Source organism: Saccostrea cucullata, unplaced genomic scaffold, assembly GCF_032062105.1.
Source record: "Saccostrea cucullata isolate Sc308-1 unplaced genomic scaffold, CSIRO_AGI_Scuc_v1 ctg6629, whole genome shotgun sequence".
NCBI lineage: Eukaryota > Metazoa > Mollusca > Bivalvia > Ostreida > Ostreidae > Saccostrea > Saccostrea cuccullata.
This window is the reverse complement of record NW_026926946.1, coordinates 1-15,359: the sequence shown is the minus strand read 5'-3', so window position 1 is coordinate 15,359 and position 15,359 is coordinate 1. Positions and strand designations below refer to the sequence as shown.

The 15,359-nt window shown below is 36.6% G+C and overlaps 1 protein-coding gene across 1 annotated transcript; it reads left to right on the top strand.

Moving 5' to 3' along the window:
• Positions 1 to 7,734: 7,734 nt before the first annotated feature.
• On the top strand, positions 7,735 to 15,353 carry LOC134272987 (hillarin-like; the record flags this gene model as incomplete). Its single annotated transcript, XM_062755158.1, has 6 exons — positions 7,735 to 8,673; positions 13,011 to 13,238; positions 13,624 to 13,845; positions 14,187 to 14,366; positions 14,479 to 14,561; positions 15,214 to 15,353. Coding segments are annotated over exons 1-6 (1,468 nt in total), but the record flags the coding sequence as incomplete, so codon positions are not given.
• Positions 15,354 to 15,359: the final 6 nt, after the last annotated feature.

Here is a 15,359-nt window from a genome sequence, read left to right as displayed (position 1 = left end):
CACGTGCATGATTACCATACCCTCTTGTTAGGGGCCCTTATATCTATCTATGTTCTAAATCCCATCCTGTTTGGTTGAAAACCAAGGGAATTATAGCCATTTCAAGTTTCAGCCAATCAGATTGCAGCACACGTTCATCCACGTGATTTCAAGAATTTTTTTCTAAATCATATTGTAGAATATCCTAATGCATGACTATGTTTTAAATTTCAAAGCATTTCATCCAAAAACAAGGGAGTTATAGCCATTTAAAGTTTCAGCCAATCAGATTGCAGCAAACGTGCATGCGCGTGATTTCTTGAAATTTTTTATATATCATATCGCAGGATGTCCTAATGCATGACTATGTTTTAAATTTCAAAGCATTTCATCAAAAAAAACAAAGGAGATATAGCCATTTAAAGTTTCAGCCAATCAGATTGCAGCGCACGTGCATGCGCGTGATTTCATGAATTTTTTTCCATATCATGTTGTAGGATATCCTAATTCATGACAATGTTAAAAAATTCAAAGCATTTCGTCGGAAAACAAAAGAGATATTGAGATTTTTGTTTCAGCCAATCAGAGGAAGGCGCACGTGCATGCGCGTGAGTTCGTGCTAATTTGACAGTATCATATTATTAACACTATTAATATATCCTTATGTAATGAGATTCAAAGCATTTCATCAAAAAATGTAAAAGTTATAGCTATATTAAGTATATCAGGCAATTCACTCATTTCACGCGCACGCACGTGCAGGCGTATGCGCGCAAAATGACCTTCGTTCCGCACACCTACACTACACACCTAATAACCCTAAAAAGGTTTTAGCTCAGTTGGGTGAACAGTTTCTGAGAACACTCGCGGACAAAAAAGTACCGGAGAACAAATAAGAAAAAAAATAATAATAATAATAATAATAAGAAACAGAGTAAAAACAATATGTTCCCAAACTCCGTTTGGGGAACATAATAATAATAAGAAACAGAGTAAAAACAATATGTTCCCCAACTTCGTTTGGGGAACATAATAACTAGATGCGTTCTTGTTGCTGGGGCAACAAACAGGTCTTCCGACGGACTTCTCTTTTGCAGTCTATGTTGTGTCATCCCATGAAATAGATTTCATAATGTATTTTTTCGTTTACGTTCATTTACAGTAGTTTCTCAACACAGATCGTGATTGTTCCAGGTATTTCACAAAATATCTCCAAATATAGCTTTTAAAAATCGGCAAAATCTTCCACACATGTTATAAAAGAGTGAAAAGTAATTTGCAACTGAAAAAAGACAAAAACAAAGAAAAAATTTGGGGAATGCCCGGAGCGGGATTCGAACCCCCGACAGTAAGACAAAGTTTGGTTCGGTCATATCTTTGCAATAAACGCACGCATGAAAAAAATGAAGTCATACATAGATATCCTTGAAGACACTCTATAGATCCTGTAAATCCGAAAGAAAAATATTGAAAAACAAAAAAGTTGAAAAAATGGACTTTTTGAATTCACTTCCGTTTGCGACCGGAAGTAGAAACGACAAAAAATGAAGGACGTTCGGCACATCTACATGTGATGCTCTTTCATGTCCATGAGTCTCAATGTCATATCTTCAGCCGTTTTCGAGAAAAGTAGTGTACAAAAATCCATTTAAAAAATACAAATTTCCCCAAAAATCGCGAACGGAGGAAAATTTTGAAAAAATGAAAAACACGTCTGGAGATATTAACCTGGTGCATCTTTCCTGTAAAAATATTTGAAATCCGTACAGTCACAGCTGAGATATCGCCATAGAAATGAAAAAAAGAATAATAATAATAATAATAGGAAACCGACGGAAAACAATAAGGTCTTCCGAAGGAAGTCGGAAGACCTTAATAATAATAATAATAATAATAAGAAACCGAGTAAAAACAATATGTTCCCAAACTTCGTTTGGGGAACATAATAATAATAATAACTAGATACGATCTCGTTGCGAGCAACGAGTGGGTCTTCCGTCCAATTCTTGATAAGATGAGATAAGATTTTGATTGAGAATTTCATTCTAAAATAATGATTTTCTATAATCTGTAAAAAGACATTGAACATTAAAGACTTTTTAAAAAATCAACTTTTGGCCCCTCACAGCCCCAAACATTAGGGATTAGCCCCTTTTTTTCTTGATTTCATCTGAAAGTTCTCATGATTTTGTTGACTTTTTGTTCAACAACTATTCAGAGATTTCTTTTCGTTTTTGAGTTTTTCATATAAGAAATATTTAGGGTCCAGCCCTTCAACTTCTTAATGGGGACTTTTAGCGAAAAATGAAAGGTTGCATATTGTTCAGAACATGATTTTGAACATCTTTTGTTCAGTATTACTTATCAATATATTTCTCATTTTCGAGATAAAAATCGTCGAAGATTTAGCATTCTAGCCCCTTTTGGCCCCTAATTACGTATCATACGACATGAAAATCATGATAAATAGTTGTAAATGGTTGAAATAAACATCTTTGCTTAGTAATATATTACAAAATATTAACAACAAAGGAGTTATTGATCGAAAACTTTTGACCCCTCTTGGCCCCTGATTTAAGCGCCCAGCCCCTTTTTTGTGATTTCATCTTAAAGCTCTTAGAATTTTGAACACTTTTTGTTCAACAACTATTCAGAGATTCTTTTTCGTTTTCGGGTTATTTTCAAAAGAGACATTTAGGGGCCAACCCTAGAACTCCCTAATGGGGACTTTTAGCGAAAAATGAAAGGTTGCATATTGTTCAGAACATGATTTTGAACATCTTTTTTTAATATTACTTGTCAAAATATTTCTCACATTCGATATTTAAAGCGTCAAAGATTTAGTGTTCTGGCCCCTTTTGGCCCCTTATCATGTAATATACGACATTAAAATAAAAATATACAGTGGTAGATTGTTGAGATAAACATTTTTGCTTCAGTAATGTATAACAAAATATTGACTGTTAAAGAGTTATCGAAAAAAGACTTTTAGCCCCTTTTGGCCCCTAATTTGAGTGCCCAGCCCCTTTTTCTTGATTTCATCTTGAAGCTCTTAAAATTTTGAACACTTTTTGTTCAACAACTATTCAGAGATTCTTTTTCGTTTTCGAGTTATTTGCAAAAGAAATATTAAGGGGCCAACCCTACAACTCCCTAATGGGGACGTTTAGCGAAAAATGAAAGGTTGCATATTTTTCAGAACATGATTTTGAACATCTTTTGTTCAATTTTACTTGTCAAAATATTTCTCACTTTTGAGATATAAAGCGTCAATGATTAAGCATTCTGGCCCCTTATGGCCCCATATTATGCACCATACGACATTACAATCATAATATATAGTTGTAAAATGTTGAGATAAACATTTTTGCTTCAGTAATGTATAACAAAATGTTGACTGTTAAAGAGTTATCGAAAAAAGACTTTTAGCCCCTTTTGGCCCCTAATTTGAGTGCCCAGCCCCTTTTTCTTGATTTCATCTTGAAGCTTTTAGGATTTTGAACACTTTTAGTTCAATAACTATTCAGAGATTCTTTTTCGTTTTCGAGTTATTTGCAAAAGAAATATTTAGGGGCCAACCCTTCAACTCCCTAATGGGGACTTTTAGCGAAAAATAAAAGGTTGCATATTGTTTAAAACATTATTTTGAACATCTTTTGTTCAATATTACTTATCAAAATATTTCCCACTTTTGAGATATAAAGCGTCAAAGATTTAGCATTCTGTCCCCTTGTGGCCCCTAGTTATGTAACATACGACATTACAATTATAATATGTAGTTGTAGATTGTTGAGATAAACATTTTTGCTTCAGTAATGTATAACAAAATGTTGACTGTTACAGAGTTATCGAATAAAGACTTTTGGCCCCTCTCGGCCCCTAATGTGATGAGTCAGCACTTTTTTCTTGAAATCATAGGAAAGATCTTGTCATTTTGCACAAATATTGCTCAGTATGTTTTCACAAAATAATTGTACTTTAAAAGATATGATGCAAAATGTCTCCAAATTTCAGTCATGATTTGTGTCCTAATTTTTGACCCCTACCGAGCTTCCTTACAAAGCACTTCCGAAAGATTTGAAAGGATAGGTACAAAACTACAATATGTTGTCTATTAGGCCTGAAAATGACAGCATTCTAGCTTTTGTCGTTCTTGAGTTTTTGTCCGGACAAAATGGTCACTAAAAATTCGATTAAAGGGCGATAACTTCCGACCGGAAGTGATTTTTCGGAAAATAAAAAAAAAGTATCAGCTTTAGTTCATGATACATCATTCCTGAAAATTTCAAGTCAATCCACTCAAGCATCTCTGAGAAATCGTCTGCACAAAAATGTGTAAAGAAAAAAATAATAATAATAATAATAAAAGTGAAAAAGAAACAATAGAATAATAGAAGGGTCTTCCGTTGGAGACGGAAGACCCTAATAAGAAACCGAGTAAAAACAATATGTTCCCAAACTCCGTTTGGGGAACATAATAATAACTAGTGCTAATTGTAACGGGGACCGTTACAGATGTTCCCCAAACGCTCCCCAACTCCCTTTTGGTGCCATATTCCCTGTAAGCATCATTAAATAAGACAAACTCTTTGTTTTTTAGACTTTAACAACGTTTACCCAGAAGTGTACCAAGTTCATTCAAATTTTGGCATTGCGTGCGTGCGCATGTGAATGCATGTGCTTAATGTCTACATGATCTATATATTTAAATATACTAAATATGAAAGTAGTTAATCCAAAAATATTTTTAAAAAATACGCTCATTCAAGTGAATTTTTGATTTTGCTCATTTCACGTGCACACACGTGCATACACGGGCATGTGACCATCCCTTCTTATAGAAGTCCATTACATCTATCGTTGTTCTAAATTCCACCCCGTTTGGTTGAAAACCAAGGGAGTTATAGCTGTTTAAAGTTTCAACCAATCAGATTGCAGCGCACGTACACGCATGTGTATGCATATGCATGGTGACCATACCTTCTTGTAGGAGTCTATTATATCTATCTATGTTCCAAACCCCATCCTGTTTGGTTGAAAACCAAGGGAGCTTTAGCTATTTAAAGTTTAAGCCAATCAGATTGCAGAGCACGTGCACGCACGTGTTTTCATGATAATTGCTATATATCACGTTGTAGGATATCATAATGCATGGCTATGTTTAAAATTTCAAAGGATTTCGTCAAAAAACAAGAAAGATATTGAGACTTTAGTTTCAGCCAATCAGAGCGAAGCGCACGTGCATGCGCGTGAGATCTTGCTTTTTTGACCATGTCGTCATGTCTATACTACTAATATATCCTCACATTATGAGTTTCAAAGCATTTCATCAAAAAAAAAGAAAAGTTGCGGCTCTATCTATTATATTGGTCATTTCACGTGTTGCGCGTGCGCGCTCTTGCAAGCACGTGCGCGCAAAATGACCTTGATTCCGCAAATCTACATAGCATGTCTACTGACCCTAAAAAGGTTTTACCTACATCGGACGAACAGTTTACAAGATCATTCCCGGAGAAAAAAGTACCCAGGAAGAAGAAGAAAAATAATAATAATAATAATAATAATAATAAGAAACAGAGTAAAAACAATATGTTCCCCAACTTCGTTTGGGGAACATAATAAGAAACCGAGTAAAAACAATATGTTCCCAAACTCCGTTTGGGGAACATAATAAGAAACAGAGTAAAAACAATCTGTTCCCCAACTTCGTTTGGGGAACATAATAACTCTGCAATGTTTTTCGACCGAAATTGTGCTAGATCTATAGTTTAAAACAGACGCTCGGCCGTTTCCGTAAGCTCCGACGAGCTCCGTGACGTCATGTGACGTCAAAGCTAGTCGAAATTCTCGTGCGACTTGATGTTTGAAGTGGCTGATCAATTTTTCAAGTGTTTTGATGGTACAACTGCGCTCGCCTCAACGGTCACGCCGTAAAACATATTATGAGGTATAAACGTGGTGTAGGCTCTTCTTCTTACGTCTATTCATTATGCTGTCCTTTCAAAAAAAATGTAAGTTAACACAAAAACACACCAAACAAAGACGCAGAAAAACTTTGCACGTATAATACGTCAAATTAATTATTTTTTTTCAATACAGAGGAAATTCAATGTTTTGTTTTTTTTTTGCGGAAAAGAACCTCGAGTTTTTGATATTTTTACTCCTCATGGCACCTGATCCCACCTCTGATGTTTCGGAGGTCCGTGTTTTCTCTGCTCCTATTTTGTATTGTTTTATGGACTTTTGATCTTGAATACTGTTCATTATCTCTTTATGTTTCATTTCACAACAAGTGGGGATGGGTCGGAGTCAAATCCCGTTGGGGACTCTCGAACCAGTATTGTCTTTCTTCTACAGGAATGGTTGCTAAACCAAAAGGAAATTGCTGTAAAACGTAAAGGTAACAAACAGTTATCAATCTCATTAATCTAGTTTAGAATAGGAACTCTGAAAAGAGCATAAAACATGACCCGTCCAGAGGTGGGATCAGGTGCCTAGGAGGAGTAAACATCCCCTGTTGACCGGACACACCCACTGTGTGCCCCCTGTAATTTATCAGGTATAGACTAGGTAAATTCTAGTCAAATTTACAATGACCTAACAATGTCAGATAAAACTTACCCAGCGAAAGGTTTATTTGAAAATAAGGTAATTATAAGGACCAAAATTTGGAAAAAGATGACGTTAAACTATGCTGTTGAAATCTTGTAGCATCAACTTATTTGTACTTAACATGGATTGATTTGTTTGTCTTAAAAATACTCAGGGCATGTTTTGTGTATACTGGATAATCATTTGAGAAATGATAAACAAAGTGTATATTGTTTGTTATATACCGTTTATTTTTTTCCTGCTGTTATACTTTATAGTAAGTAAAATATCCATGCATGAAACAGGTGTAGCAAAACCCTTTGATGTCTTATTTCGAGCCTGAGATGGTTTAACTAAATAATTGATATTCTCTTCTACCATAAAAATCAACTATAGACAATAAAGTCAAAATTTTTTTTTTTTTTAATCAATCATTAAGCGCAGTCTGTGACAAATATACAGAAGACCTGGGAGGAAATATCGATATCTCTCGGGACTGTACCACTAACTGTATTACCCTGTCAATACCTGTACTGTAAGACTCTGTATCTCTCTATTGACTTCGGGATATCCTCATTACTTCACGCTCGAGGTGGTTCCATGGTATACTGAGAAAATTGACAATGATTTGCGATTTGATCTGTTAGATTTACCCGATCCGATGACAGGCGATATATATCTTTCCTTAAGCTTTCAGAGGATTAAAAGACCCAAAATTCGGTCAGGTCAGCCCGACAAACATGGCTATTTAGACTTGTTATAGAATGACCAATTACACCGAAAACAGAACACGTTGAAACTTTTTTTTGAATTTTAAACAAATATTTACATTTTTGATCTTTATTAAAACAAATGAGTGGAATTTGATGAGATCGTAATATTTACCTTGAAGGTTTTTTTTTAATTTTAAAATTCTTTAAAATCATTTTGGAAAAAAAAATTTAAAACACTTCGAGATATTTAAATGTATAAATGTTGTCATTAAATATAAATAGCTAAACGTTTACCTATACGTCCTTGAAAAACACTAATTAATTGTAATGCCGAATGTGGTAGTAAATTAGTGGGCTGGGGTTATTACATAGATAAAACCTTTATCTGGAGTTGATTGTTAATTGTTTGTCCTGAGTGTGTAGGACGTCAGGTATTTCGTTACCTCAGGTATGGATCAGTTACCTAAATTACGTACCTGTGTCAATGGTCACGGTCTAGTGCGCGCTTACCTGACGGAAGAATGGAATCGCCCGCTTTAGAAATTTCACACACAGATCTCGGGGATCGGAAAAGAACGGATCTCATCCCGGAGTTGAGAAAGTTCATACAAGGGAATATACATTCTGTCGATATTTTGATTGAAGTGTGATTCAAATTCGTGATTAAGATACTTCTGAGGTGTATTAGATTTACATATTTTTATATTGTGTTTGGTGTCAGGACGTTGTTATGGCCTATTGAATCAGCGATCTCTGTGAACTCAGCCGGGAAATAATGGCAGTCGCCACGGCGGAATCACAATCCGTGGAGCGGGGGTACCAGCGACTTTCCTCCCTATTCCGCCCCACCCTCACAGAAGGGAACTCCTGTCACAGGTGTAAAGCACAGGTATACCACGCAGAAAAGATCGGCCCGGTCCACGAAGTAGTGTTCCACAGGAACTGTTTCAAGTGTGTAGTCTGTGGTCAGTTTCTGACCATCAAGAACTATTTCTCCAATCAGACCGATGCCTCGGATCGCGAGGTATACTGTGGGACGCACGTTCCTCGAATCGGGGGGACACACATTGACGAACGAGCCATGGGAATCAAAAACGCCATCAACAGTCAAAATGTCTACAAGAAGATGAGTAAAAAGATGAATTCGGAGGTTCGTCTGGCCGGAACCCTGAGGAAACCTAACTATAATTACGAGGCGGTGGCAATCAAACGCGCCACCACCGTACCCAAAACCCAGGATTACGTGGCGGAGCGTGCAACAGCTGAATCTCTTCACAAGGGGGTGGATATTGACGCCAATGCTCTGTACATAAAGGGCCCCATAGAGGCGCAACTTCTCCGACAGGGCTACCAGCGCAAACTCGACAAGCATCACTACCCGCCAAATATTGTAAGTATCTCCCCCATCACTACCCGCCAAATATTGAAAGTATCCCCAGAACCACCCCCTCTCCATTTCTATACCAGTCTGATTTTTAGTGATTTATGAACTCCGAACACCCTCCCCGGGCGGCCTCCCACAATTGTCCAGAGTACATTCCTTGCTTACATCTCCCCTTAATCTGTTAAAGTTTTTTGAAATCACAACACATTTTCATGGTTGGTTGGTTGGGGGGGGGGGGGGTTGTCACGAACATGAACTTGCATTTCTCATAACTTTTTCATTCTATAAAATATCCCAGCTCACATTATTTAATGCTAGTAAACAGCCACGAGTTCTTTCCTTAGTCGTGGCATGTTTTATTCATGCGTTTCTTATTGATTACCAATACTGTGAATACACTACAGTCCAAACAGATCTAATCGGCTTATGTTTGCCGAGGATTATTGTACATACTGTGTATCAAACACCGATAAACAAGAGGGTCCCCGGACCCCGATAACCCCCCGGACAACTCGGACCCGGTCACTCCGAAAGAAAACGGCACAATCAGGCTCAATCGCGATAGCCCTAGTTACTTTCTTGGTGTAATTCCCATGTTATTCATTAGGTAAACTGAAATCATATCTGTATGGGGAATACCTTTATCATAAACAATATATACATAACATCTTTGATGTTTTACATACCGAGCGTGGCTTGACAGGAGGGGATATAATGTGTATTGTACGTCGACACTTTCTTAAGTGGATTTCCAAGTCTTTTGTTAATGAAAAAGTTGATACGGGGCCCATAAAAAGGACTGAAATCTGTTGACATAAGAGAAGTTGTTGAGCAGGTTAGGTTCTATATTTATACCCCCCTGTCACCGGAGAATGGCGGAGCTAATCAGATTTCATGGTCTGAGAAGTCCATTAGACCTGGACTGTTTTTATCATGCAAATAAACACTTAAAATTAACTCTACAAATGTAGGATGCGTGGTAAACATGTAAAGTTATTCATTTCGTGTTTTGAAAGAGAGAGGGTACACTTATATTTGTATTAAAAGTGCAGATGAACTGATTAAAGACCGTTTGAACAGGTGATATTCTAGTACCAGTTTTATTGCAGACAAGAGCAAATATAAATTTTTAAACTTTGTAAAATACAAAGAAATGTGCCATCATATTCGTCGACTATTCATTGACGACTCTCGTCTTCCCACTGTCACACGCGAATGATTTGGACTGCATAATGTTAAACACATACACAAAACATAGGCGTCGGAACCGTATATTTTTTGTAAATATATACATAAAATATGCATTGAGAATTGGGTTTTACCTTTTTTCGTTGGTTTAGCCCCCTCCCCCACTTTCAATTTGCTTCCGACGCCTATGCATTTAAGTATTGTAAACTTAGTATGTTGTTTAACGTCTCTCTCGAGAATTTTCACTCACATGGAGACGCCACCACTTGCCGGTGGAGAGCTGCAAATTTTGTCCTATATTCGTGTCATGTTGTAAATTTTGAATTTACCGGATGGCAGTAAATACAAAATTTACAACATGACAAAGTTGTCAATCGGCACTAACGGCCATTGATCATTGAGTGATCTTTTTCGTGTCTTCTTTGAGATTGGAGCTCGGTTTATACGGTCTCATCCGAAGGGCTGGTTTCCACGTCCTCCAGTGGGATTCGAACCCACGACAAAAGGATCATATCTCCTCACTTTCCGACACTAGAGCGGACGCTCTCACCACTGCGCCACGCAGGCGACTACACAAAAGTAAATGTAAGACTTGCGAGAAGGTAGACGGGGAAAGAGGGGTGATTCATATGAACATTAAGTTGAAATTATGACCAAAACCTACTCAGTAATATACTTGAGAACTACAGAAATGTCTGGTTTAAATTAAGCCCCTGACTTTGGATTAGCGTGGTGTCTCTGTAATCGTAAGAGATTATCGGAATTACGTGGCCCTTAATGCGACTGTTTGTTTCTCACGAGTACCCGCTGAACTCATGTTTTGGAATTAAAGAGCCCCCCATCGTCATTATATTAGGAAACGGAGAAGTACCCGGCAGTGATTAACGCGGCGATTAGACACAGTGTTGTCTTTAATGCTCCCGATCTCTTGAAACATCTCTAAAACTCTAGGCAGGAATAAAACCAGGGTGAAGTTTAACCGTGTTTGGAGCATAAGTCGCTTTCATTAAGATAAAAGTTCCAAGTTTTTCGTGTGTATGCTCGCCCAGTCACGATACGGTTCTGTCACCCCCAACAATTGCCTCGGTTAGGAATTCTCTGGTTTCTTTCATTTATTTGGGACAATCACGAATTTCTACTGAAATTCTACAAAAATAAAATAGAGACCATTGAAATAAAAAAAAATTATCAAGACACATTAAATTAAAACCTTATTTGGGATGTATGAATATTATTAAATCACAAAATTAATTTTAACAGCATGTAAATTTCTAATCATCTGGTTTGTATGTAACTTAAACAAAAGAAACTTGTGTACATGTTCAGAAGGTCATTGTGCCCTAGCGTGTCTGTCACCACCCCAGGGGATGACGTGTCGATTTTGGCGCGTAAAATCCCGAGCACGACATCTTTATGACTTTTGGTATTGTATTTTCGTCTCGTAATATCGACATAAAATAGACAGACTACAGATGTCATATTAATAGATTTTTTATTGCCTCCAAGTCTTCGACGGGAAATCCCGGAAAATCGTAAACTTTCCAGCTGTATATCACAGTTGTGTGCTAATTAAGATCAAATTATTGATCTTCTATACATGCGCAAAAAAAAATCACATACACAAAATAAAACTCATATGGAAGTAAAATTTTTAAAGAAAATTGTTAAAAAGAAAACTTCTGCTGAAATGGAAGTCTGTATTCACAGGCGCCAACATTCAGGTTAATTCTGTAAACGGATAGGTTTATATTCATTTAAAATACACAAGGTTTATTGTTAATTTTAAATAAGGCCATGTAATCATTCTTTGAAATAGACTGGGAAAATACGATTCTTTCATACTCTGCTCAAGGAAGAATTAAGGTATGAATGAAAATAACGTGTAACCTAAATATACATCAAATCGCTGCATCAGGAATTTTTTATGCCACAAGCCAAAAGGATACATGTAGGACCATAAGGACCAAACCCTGTATTTAGTCCCGTGTTAGGAATCCCGGACAAACCAAGGTTAAGGTGGGCCATGACATGAAAAACAAAACTATACATTAATACCGGGGATATGTAGCCAAAAACGTGAAGAGAAGACTTCAAACGATATGCCCATGGGTCATTGCACAACGATAAACATTCACATAAAATATGTATACATGTACCTTTAAGACGTGCAATATTTGTTAATTTTAGAAAATATTGCAGGCATGTGCACTCTAGGATAGCTGCAGTGGAGAAATTCTTCCCAAAAGTGCGCAAAAAATATTGCGATGTATATTGCACCTTTTCTGCATTATCGGATCTGTAGCATTATGGTCAAAGACAAATATATTAAACCGTAACACTACAGATCTGCAGCTAATTCTAGGATTGCCACCGCCCTGCATACTAGTATAAGAGGATCGAGTTTGAATAATTAAATACAGTGTCAATGTTTCCGACAATATTAAAGAAAATATGCGAAACAGAAACACAAGATTAATTGAGATTTACAAGAATTCATTTTTCTTTGCATAAGATCTAATTTCCTGGATATTTGCTACATGTATATTTAAAAGTTGATAAAATCTAGCCATTTGAATAGCTGAAATAGTACACAAGTTGTGAAGCTTATTACATAATATAATCCATGCATTATCAATAATTATAAAAAAAATTATGAATGGATTGAAATTTAATTCAAAGATTGGAAGGTACATATGTCTGTTAATTCATACACCAAATAAAGTTTGAGCTCACTAAAATTAAAAATAAGCAACATAGATTTTGTTATTTCTCAGTCCTAGTGACCGGTCAGCAGGTGATGCTCACTCCTTCATGTCACCTGATCCCACGTCTGATGTTTTCGGAGATCCATGTTTGCTCTGCTCCTATTTTGTATTGTTTTATGGACATATGATCTTGAATCTGTTTGTAATCTCCATATGTTTATCCCATATACAATCTTTTAATAAGGGTGTGCGTGTGTGTTAACACTGCAGTGTAACAATTTGTGACAAATTGAAGACTCATTACAGGATTCAGACCTGGTTCTACAGGACGTCCGTCAAACTTACTACAAAGTAGTCACAAAAAATAAAATCCTTACAGAATGTGTTATCCTTATTTATACCTGAAATTAAATTATACTGTATGCTATGTATATTTCCTCTTCTTTACAGTATAAGAAGCGCAAGAAGTTGATAGAAGAACAGCGCCGCCTGGAGGCAGAATACAAGAGAGAGGAAGATCGTCTACTGGACGAATTTCAGAATGAGAGAAAGCAGGAAAAGCGCCGTCTGTCGGCGGAACTGCAACATGAATGGGAGTCCAGACTGAAAGAATTAACGGAAAAATTCGACAAAGAATTCGGACAAAAGAAGAAAAAGATGAAAGACAGCGAAAGAAAGGTATTTATATTGATATGAAATTAAAAAATGTAAAAAAAAAAAAAAATCGTTTGCAAGAAGTAGTTTGAGATACATTTGTGCATATTTAGAATTAAGAATGCCAGGTGCTCCCCACTTTATAGATGATGAATATATATGTACATGTATTAAATATTTTGGTTTTAAAAATTTTGACCTTTCAAGGGGCTTTGTATGTTGATTTCTCATAGCAGTGTTTTCAGTGAAACCTTCACATTTGACATGAAGCATAAAATAATCAAGCCATGATAGACAATTGTTCTTAACCCCGATTTCGTTCCATCTTTTTGAATTGCATACAAGAAATATTTTAAACTTTTTTGATATAGAAATATAATTTCAATTTCCATTGGTTTTAAATTTTTAGCAAATGACGATACACTTTGAGAACAAGAAGAGAGAGATAGAAGTTGTCATTCAGGAGAAAAAGAAGAAGAAGCAGGAGACGATGACACTGCGACTGAAGGAGAAGGAACAAAAGAAAACGGCGACGATGGTGGCGAGACAGAGTCGTCAGATGTTGGAAATACTGGCTCAGAAACAGGACGAACTCAAACAGGAACTAAAACAGGAAATGGCCGCCGAGTCTGTGAGTAAAACTTCACAGGGTTATAAAGTACCCTCAGTGAAATCACGTGATAAGCGCAGCACTAATTATCATTCAAGAAGAGGATGGGGGTTATAAAGAAGTAATAGCATAACTTAAAATTTTCATGCATCTTTATATTTATTTTTATTTTGGGTCTTTCTACTTCATGTAAATAGCCAGTGGTCCACATATTATATACGATACGCTGATATTTTCTGAAGACAAGTCTTGTAGATTTTCTATGACCAATTATTAAACTATATTATAGTTTAACTTTCTTTTGATTAGCAATTTAGTGATCTTATCACTTTTGTAAAAGATAGAACATGTTGTTAATATAGAAAGTGGAAGGGGGAACACCTAATGGAGAGACAGAAGAAATAGAGGAAGCGATGGAGGCTTTGGAGATTATCCCTGTCGCCCCCACAGAAATTCCCTCACCCCATCCCCCATCCTGCAGGAAGAAAGACCTGTACGTGGACCCCTCACAGTTCAATGACATTGACGAACAAACAATTAAGGTTGGTATACCACAGAGTTATTTATATGTTATTCGTATGTTGCAATCAGACAGTTCAGGAAATCTGAATTAGAGTTTATTGTCAGGTTTGAAAACACATTTTTCTTCCACAGGTTGCAGAGAATGAACAGCCGACGTACACGGATTTGGTTCAACAGCTGACAGAAAACCTGGTCACGGATTTGGAGAAGGCCAGGTAAGATCGCCCAGGTTTGGTGACCAGAAATAGGCTGACATAATTAGAGGAACTAGATGTACACTTAATGTCCTTAATAAATCACAGACAGCTACTTACCTTAATGGAGTGATGGCGGGTGATTTCTATAGTGACGGATTGGAATCCTTTTTAGATTGGTCAGATCAAAATAGACTTTCAAATTGAAAAATATGATTGCTGATTGAAAATAAAAGTATTAAGTATATCAGGGAATCATCATTTAGACGGGAAGTCTAACAGATACTGATTCTATGCTGGAGACTTCAACTATAATACACTCACTTCACTAATGAAGTGATCTTAATGATTGTCATTCTGATAGTGATACAAAGGATGGCGGTAGTGATGAGAAGAGTACAATAAAATGCATTGCAACTTACAAAAAAATTATTTCACAGACAAAATTTCTTTGTTATAAAGAGAAAAGATCTGGTGATAATTCTCAAATCTCACAGAAAATTATTGAGTGTGTTCGAGAAGTTTTTGCACAACTCGTGTACAAGTATACAATACAAGTTTTAATCTTGGCAGGGTTGATGTAAACATATGAAGACAATTTTTCGGAGCAGTCTAACACTGCATATCGTGGTCAAGGGATTCAATGTATTGTTACACATAATGCTTTTTTCAGGGCGATTTACCGCTGGGTGACGGTGAAGGATTTAAATGTGATGGAATTTGAGGAGAGTATAGAAACCGACACTCCCATGGGGCTCCTCAGGGGAATTAAATACGGGACAGAGACGTACCACGTGCTCTTCATGAGGCTTTGCAGGT